Source organism: Brachyistius frenatus, unplaced genomic scaffold (genome assembly GCF_029030835.1).
Source record: "Brachyistius frenatus isolate BFR_SWC_R1_liver_20210118 unplaced genomic scaffold, ASM2903083v1 Contig_586, whole genome shotgun sequence".
NCBI lineage: Eukaryota > Metazoa > Chordata > Actinopteri > Embiotocidae > Brachyistius > Brachyistius frenatus.
This window is the reverse complement of record NW_027211185.1, coordinates 9,019-17,500: the sequence shown is the minus strand read 5'-3', so window position 1 is coordinate 17,500 and position 8,482 is coordinate 9,019. Positions and strand designations below refer to the sequence as shown.

Genomic DNA, 8,482 nt, shown 5'->3' with positions numbered 1-8,482 from the left:
TGCTGCTGTAGCGAAAACAATGTCCCCTTGTGGGATTAATAAAGTAACTATCGATCTACCTCATAGCAGGACTTTCTATTGAAAGTTCCACAGCTTTCTGGATGACCAACTTGTTAATACTTCTATCATGAATTTATTCTTCCCAGTTTATGTAATCTGCATGTGAGCTTTATGTAATCAAACATTTTTGATTGATGCGATCAAAAATGTTTGCTTTTGCAGTGGATTTTCTCAAAAATGCTGATGTCAGTTTTATGTAAGCGGGAAATAGAAAAGTCAAGATATATATTTTTTTAAGCACCACCTGATAAAGGAATAAATGTGTAATCACTTCCTGTGATAATGATCATGTTGGACATCACATGCTTCTTTATGTATTTATTGAACTTAGATAACCGTGGCGATAAAAGTTCCTAAAAGGTCCTAAAAGCTGCGTATGTCTCCAGAACAGAGCGTCTGTGACTGGAATATAGAAACAAGGACTACATCAGCCTTTCAAAATAAGAGCTTTAGATGCTGTTTAATTCATGTTCATTCAACACATAGACCTGCTGGATGAAACAAACAAAGAGACGTCTCTGACAACTGGACGTGTGGAGAAAACTCATTTAACAAAATTTTTTATCAAATTATTTTATTACTATATATATATTAGTGAATAATTTTAACAGTGAAATGTAATCACTTCCACTGATCATCAGCATTTAATTAGAAAATATACATTTCTCTCAAACTCCACCACTGCCAGTTTTTCCTCTTGTTCCAGTTCTATCTAGTTTTATTTGGTGATGAGAAATGAGATGAGAGTTTTGTCTGAAAAGACTTTATGCCATTAATACTTTTAGCACAGCTTCTGCTGACCACAGTTTTTGCAGAAGGAATTAAAAAAAATGGCAAGCTCCCCAAATATCTTTTATTTAATTTGCGTTAATCATTGTGATTGTGATTTCCTGGAGGGACTGATCAGGGCCTTGGACACAGCTGTAAACTTATTATCTAACCTATTAACTGCAGCAGGACAGCTGTGGAAGGCCTGCAGCCAGCAGTGAGGTAGGGACCACTGGAGGTCCCACAGAGCGCCAACGGGCTGCACATTGACACTAACCCAACTCCAGTCTGAGGAACACTGCAGGTCTACCTGAGGGCAGGGTCTGCCGTTTAAGAAATCTGTTGTTATGGAAACGTGTTGGTGTTGATAGGATGCACCTACAGACGACCTGGTGGGAACCGCTGACGGGTGAGTGTCAGGCCATCAACACCTTCACAACACAGAACCACTGACTGGACTGAAGGGTCACATACCGAGTCATCGATGGCGTATGTATTGATGAGGTGAGCCAGCAGGTTACAGATCCACAGAGACAGGATGTCACCCAGCAGGCGAGGAATCAAACCGCTGGAAGAACACACAAGATGAGCAGTGATGGAGGGCTTTCACATTGAAACAAGGGCTTTTAATTAACAATTTAGCATGAAAACTAAACGCATTTTCATATTTCTCTGTTGAAGCCCATCCATCAACGGTGTGTTGCGTGATCAGAACATATGTTGGCATGCAGCACAAAGACGAGCCATCTACTGGACCAACATGATTTACAGCCGACCGTTAACCACAAACGTGAGGAGAAAAACACAAACTTACGCAAAGAAGCCCAGAAGGCCTTCTTCTCTGTAGACGGTGACGATGGAGTCGAACACGCCGCTGAGAGGAGAGGACGCTGTTACAGCTCTGGAACTTCTCACACTTCATGTGTACAATGTTCAAACTCTACCTGTACTTGGTTTCTCTCCCGATGAACTGGACCATACACCGCAGGGTGATCACTGAAACACAGGCAGAGGAACACAGGGAACATCAGACCGGTACCAAACAACACCACACAGCCTGGGACGGGTCGCATGCTGCAGAGAGCCTGTCAGAGGGGGTCAGAGGGAGTCAGAGGGAGTGAGAGAGGGTCAGAGGGGGTCAGAGGGAGTCAGAGGGGGTCAGAGGGAGTCAAAGAGGGTCAGAGGGGGTCAGAGGGAGTGAGAGAGGGTCAGAGGGAGTGAGAGAGGGTCAGAGGGGGTCAGAGGGAGTCAAAGAGGGTCAGAGGGGGTCAGAGAGGGTCAGAGGGAGTGAGAGAGGGTCAGAGGGAGTCAGAGGGAGTCAAAGAGGGTCAGAGGGGGTCAGAGGGAGTCAGAGAGGGTCAGAGGGAGTGAGAGAGTGTCAGAGGGAGTCAGAGGGAGTCAAAGAGGGTCAGAGGGGGTCAGAGGGAGTCAGAGGGAGTCAGAGAGGGTCAGAGAGGGTCAGAGGGGGTCAGAGGGAGTCAGAGAGGGTCAGAGGGAGTCAGAGGGGGTCAGAGGGAGTCAAAGAGGGTCAGAGGGGGTCAGAGGGAGTCAGAGAGGGTCAGAGGGAGTGAGAGAGGGTCAGAGGGAGTCAGAGGGAGTCAGAGAGGGTCAGAGGGGGTCAGAGGGAGTCAGAGGGAGTCAGAGTTAAACAGACGCTGTAGAGTCCTGACGTACCGTGGAAGGGATGTGTGACGACAGTGGCACAAGAGCGAGCGATCATCTCTTTGGTTGTCTGTGGTAACACACACACACACACACACACACACACACACACACACACACACACACACACACACACACACACACACACACACACACATCAGGACTTCCCCTTTACACACACTATATAGTGCAGCCCTGTGTAGCAGGAATATTCAGAATCATGTCCTCTTTCTATGACTTTTATTTTGAAGGGGAGGGTTGGTGTTAAATGGGATTAAACCTGTTTGTTCTGATTCTACAGATCTACACTTCAACCTTGGAAGATGTCAGTTTAATGATACTGAAGAGTGCGTGTCCATTTAAAATGAACTCTGCAGCACAGTCAGTCAGTGAAACGACAAACCGTATTCACAATGTGAAGTTCAGTCAGTAAAGATGCAGAATAAATTTAAAGATAATCCTCCAAAGCTCTGATGCAGCATCTCAGTCTGTAGTCACCAGCTATGCCCCACCCACAGCTGTATCTGATTGGTTACACCTGACCAGTAACAGCCAATCAGAGGAGCTGCGTTTCAAAGGTGAGACAGCAGATATTAGACGTTAAAAACGCCAGTTATGTCATATTAGCTGTTTTTAAGAGTGTAACGACACGCGTTGTGTTTAGTAAAAGTTGTTTTCGCACCGCAGCGACTCGTCGTCTCGCGTCATGTTTGTTGGTTTAACGACACGCAACGTTTCCTTTTTTTTTTTTTTTTCGTGCTGACCTGTTCAGCCGACGACGCAGCAGAAAAAAAAAAAAAAAGCATCACACGACATTATTTAAGACCGCAGACGGAACCTAACATTCAGCTTTGTAAGTTTACACAACAACCTTTATATTTGAGCTGCCACAGAAAAATACATTTTACAATCTGGTATCAAACAATCTGCTGCTGCTTCTACAAAGGATTTCTCTGGTTTCACAATAAATACTCCAAATTTCAATATATCAACATAACAAGATGACATAATGGCACAATTTGTGTATTTAAAGTCATCTGAGTGAAGTTTTGCGTTTGGGTTTGTTATTACAGATTTTGACATGGATTATCGGCGTCTGATGTTTGTTCAGGAGACTGAGCAGCATGTTGATGAGCGAGTGAAGAACAGCAGACTGAACCAGCGTCAACCGTCCAGAACAGCAGCTCGTCATGTTCTGATTGACAGCTGTCCGTCTCCGCCGGGACGCACAGATGAAAGTCAGCTGCTGCTGAGTGTGTTGCAGTGTTGGCGTCTCACCTCGTTAACAACGTGCTGCAGGGAGCCCTCCACAGCCTTCTCTGGGCCGCCCAGAACCTGGACAACAGAACCACGATCAGCACCGGCTACACTCACATCGGACACAACGTGGGCAGAGAGGAGGCGGTCCCTAAGCAGACTCTAACGGCGGGTCGTGCGCTGCTCTGACCCAAACGGGACCGACATGTCAGCAGCAGGAACCAGAGCCACGAGGACTGGGTCTGCGGGGTCAAAGGTCAGAGACCGGCTTGCCACAGACGCCTGATTTAAATGTCACACAGAACAGCAGATAAACATGCTCTGAGGGAAAAGCCCAGAGGATTGTGGGTAAAGAGCTCTTACCTGAGGAGTGCCTTGTTCCTGACATTTCTGTAAGAGCAGAGAGGAGCGTTACCACCTGACATTCAGGCACGACTCAGCAGATTCAGAGACACGCCTGAAGAAGCGGCTGCAGGCGCATTCACCTGTCGGGACCTACCTGCACCACTCTGCTGTGCACCACGGTTCCGATGGTCCCGGCACAGAGCCGCGGGCCGAGCCCTTTAAAGAGGCCCGCCTTCCCATCGATCGTAATGATGTGTTTGGCTGAAACATTCAGAGGAGACGAAGTGCTTTTAGAAGAAAGATATGAAGGTAAAAACAGACGGGAGAAGGAGCAGGGGAGGAGCAGGGGAGGCCCTGCAGCACCCACAATCAGGTCAACCAGAACACCAGCAGGGAGCAGTGGGGAATCAGTCTCCACCTGGTTTCAGAAATAGAGACAGAGTCCGTCCCATTATGCACCACAGGGGTAACTTCCTGTTGGAAACATCCCGTTAAATCTAAGATGGATGTATCAGCTGAACAATCACAACCTATTTGGACTCAATGTGTACATCAGGCAGGTCGACGAAGACAGCGAACTGCAGTTTGAATCAACCATCAGTGATGTCATCAACCATCAGTGATGTCATCGTTGGTTTGTGAACGTTATGAATCCTCCAGTTCAGATTCTGTCCGTCACCATCTTGATAGTTCGGAGCGGTTTGGAGCAGGAAGTGACCATATTTGGACGAGCAGGGGGAGGAGCCAGCGGTGGATCTGACCGATCTGATCAGAAACCTGACGATACTACGTCCCGCCCACCGATAGCTGTAACCTGACTGCACCACAGGCCTGTCAATCAAACAGACACGCCCCCAAAAACAGGTCTTCTTGAATCTTCTTTTCTAATGAATGAGGGATTATTTTCAGATGGACCTCCAGAAAACTAAGAAGAAGGAGTGACTTTAGCTAACAACACCGAGATAACTGATGGACACATTTGATTCACTTTGGATTTGATGAGAGAAGTTGAATGGGAGTCTATGGAGCCGGAGGCTTTTTGGAGCCGACCTCTAGTGGCACTCGCTGGTATTGCAGCTGAAGACACTTCTGGATCAGAACCATTTTACAGACCTGAAGCTACGAACTCTTTTATGAACAGTTTTAATTTATTTGTATTATGTAAACAGTCTCTGGTGTGAACAGGTTCAAAATGGATTTTTTTTTTTTTTTTTAAAGGTGAGATTAATATTAGAAACCTTTAAAAACATGTTTCAAATGTGGTGAAAGTGTTCGTCAGGTAGGAAACATTCAGACTGTCTCACCGTAGGCAAACAGGCCCGGCAGCTGGTGTACCTGTCGGCCAAACAGGTTCCTGCCCAGGGAAGGGGGGAGGGGCTCGTGTCCCACCTGATAACACACACACACACACACACACACACACACACACACACACACACACACACACACAGACACAGAGACACACACACACACACACACACAGAGACACACACACACACACACACACACACACACAGACACACACACACACACACACACACACACACAGACACACACACACACACACACACACACACACACACACACACACACACACACACACACACACACACACACACACACACACACACACACACACACACACACACACAGTGAGTCCTCTCTTTTCTGACAGGAAACTTTCACTGTTGCTTTTAGCTGTTAGTCAGAACCCGGATGTGAGCAGGTGAAGGTCAGTGGACAGGAAGTGGGTCAGGTCCCGGTCAGGAAGTGGGTCTAGTCCCGGACCACTCTGCTCGTTCGTAGTGTTTGACATTCGGACCGTCAGCTGGGCCCGTGACCTTTGACCGGTACCGGACGAGACTTCCGTATGAGGAAATCTCATACAGAAGACGTGACGTCAGTAGGACGGAGCCCCTTTGACAGCCCGGTTGTGTTCGGACCGGGCAGCGGGGTAAGGTCTGTCCCGGACCGGCCCGGTATTGAGCGGAACGAGCCGCGGCTCGTCAGCGGAAGGTCACGGGGACGACCGGCGGACCGACACCGGAGCTCTCGCTCACGTGAGCGTTACACACATCCACGGGTGGCGGGGACTCGCGCGAGGCCCGGTGTTGTCACCGGGACTCGATCCGCCGGTAACAACATCAAACTGTGGTGTTGTCCCTGCAGACGGGTCCGACCCGGAACCGACAGATGCCCGGGGACAGGGTCTGCAGCGGCCCCGGGACCGGTAACACCTTCACGGCGCAGACACCGAGAGTTTCCGTCTTACCTGGATCAGGACTTTGATGTACATCAGCGGGTGGGAGAGGACGGTGAGCCCGGAGCCCAGCAGCACTTGGCCACACGTGTCCGCCATTTTTGGAGAGCGAGGGGAGACAGGAAGTTGTCCTCTTTCTTCTGCGTCTGGGAGCCGATATTTGACGTCTTTGTGGCGGTGGCGCCATCTAGTGTCTACACACGGCAGGACGCTTTGTTGTTTTTTTAGGTTAGGTAGTTACTTTATTAATCCCAGAGGGGACATTTTTTCGCTACAGCAGCACACAGGAAACAATAGATAATAATAGAATAATAGAAAAGCAATAAAATAGCAATAAAAATATAAGATGCACAGTATATAAAACATGCAAAAAAACATCAAATATATAACAAACAACAAACAACAAAAAAACAACAAATATATAAAACATCCAAAAAAAACATGCACTTCAGGTCAGGTTACCTGGCGCCGCGGTCGTGGCAGCCTGCTGCAGCATCTCCCCCCTGAGAGCCCCCCTGCTGTAGTGAAGAAATTTCCCCTCGGGGATTAATAAAGTGTATAAAAAAAAATAAAAAATAAAATAAAATATATATATATATATATATATATATATATATACAGTACAGTATATATCTATATATATATATATATTATATACAAACAACCAAGAAACACAGTCAACAGTATTATTGTTATGTGATGGATTTTGCCAGAGGTGAGTTATTGTACAGACTTATTGCGGTCGGCAGGAATGATCTCCTGTATCAGGAATGATCTCCTGTATCAGGAATGATCTCCTGTATCTGGAATGATCTCCCGTATCAGGAATGATCTCCTGTATCAGGAATGATCTCCTGTATCTGGAATGATCTCCTGTATCTGGAATGATCTCCCGTATCTGGAATGATCTCCTGTATCAGGAATGATCTCCTGTATCAGGAATGATCTCCTGTATCAGGAATGATCTCCTGTATCTGGAATGATCTCCTGTATCTGGAATGATCTCCTGTATCAGGAATGATCTCCTATATCAGGAATGATCTCCTCTATCTGGAATGATCTCCCGTATCTGGAATGATCTCCTGTATCAGGAATGATCTCCCGTATCAGGAATGATCTCCTGTATCAGGAATGATCGCCTGTATCAGGAATGATCTCCTATATCAGGAATGATCTCCCCTATCAGGAATGATCTCCTGTATCTGGAATGATCTCCTGTATCTGGAATGATCTCCTGTATCAGGAATGATCTCCCGTATCAGGAATGATCTCCTGTATCAGGAATGATCGCCTGTATCAGGAATGATCTCCTGTATCAGGAATGATCTCCTGTATCAGGAATGATCTCCTGTATCTGGAATGATCTCCCGTATCAGGAATGATCTCCTATATCAGGAATGATCTCCTATATCAGGAATGATCTCCTGTATCTGGAATGATCTCCTGTATCTGGAATGAGAGGGTGGTCAGGATTATCCAATATGGACAATAGTTTGTTCAGTGTCCTCCTCTCCACCACCTTTTCCAGACTATCCAGTTTGCAGCCAATGATGGAGCCGGCCTTCTTAACCAGTTTGTTAAGTCTGTTGGTGTCTCCGGCTCCAATGCTGCCCCTCCACCCCCACCCACCACCACCACCTCTCCCCCCCAGCAGACTACTAGAAGTACAGTTCACTGGCCACAACAGATGGTAAAACATCTCCAACATCTCGCTGCACACATTGAAGGATCGAAGTTTCCTCAAGAAAAAGAGTCGACTCATCCCCTTCTTGCAGACAGCGTTGATGTTGGTCTTCCAGTTCAGTCTGTTGTCATGGAGACACCAGGTACTTGTACTCCTCCAGCATGTCCACCTCCTCTCCCAGAACTCTCAGCGGTTGTGGAGCCGTCGTCTTCCTCCTGAAGTCGACCACCAATTCTACTGTTAAATCTAAGGAGGAGGAGGAGGAGGAGTGTAGTTAGGGCTCTGGAGGCCAGGGTCACTGAGGAGGAGGAGGAGGAGGAGGAGGAGGAGGAGGAGGAGGAGGAGGAGTGTAGTTAGGGCTCTGGAGGCCAGGGTCACTGAGGAGGAGGAGGAGGAGGAGGAGTAGGAGGAGTGTAGTTAGGGCTCTGGAGGGTCATAGAATTAGA

At 47.3% G+C, this 8,482-nt stretch overlaps 1 protein-coding gene across 1 annotated transcript in view; it reads right to left on the bottom strand.

Moving 5' to 3' along the window:
* Positions 1-6,476, bottom strand: part of mtch2 (mitochondrial carrier homolog 2) — an 8,670-nt gene extending 2,194 nt beyond the window's left edge. Inside the window, exons 1-9 of the mRNA XM_069688410.1 lie at positions 6,365-6,476; positions 5,397-5,481; positions 4,247-4,353; positions 4,111-4,137; positions 3,769-3,825; positions 2,503-2,560; positions 1,773-1,824; positions 1,643-1,702; positions 1,303-1,396 (exon numbers count right to left, since the gene is read on the bottom strand). Coding sequence (XP_069544511.1) covers positions 1,303-1,396; positions 1,643-1,702; positions 1,773-1,824; positions 2,503-2,560; positions 3,769-3,825; positions 4,111-4,137; positions 4,247-4,353; positions 5,397-5,481; positions 6,365-6,451 — 627 coding nt within the window. The 5' untranslated portion in view covers positions 6,452-6,476. The remainder of the gene's footprint in view (positions 1-1,302; positions 1,397-1,642; positions 1,703-1,772; positions 1,825-2,502; positions 2,561-3,768; positions 3,826-4,110; positions 4,138-4,246; positions 4,354-5,396; positions 5,482-6,364) is intronic.
* Between the last annotated feature and the right edge of the window lie 2,006 nt (positions 6,477-8,482).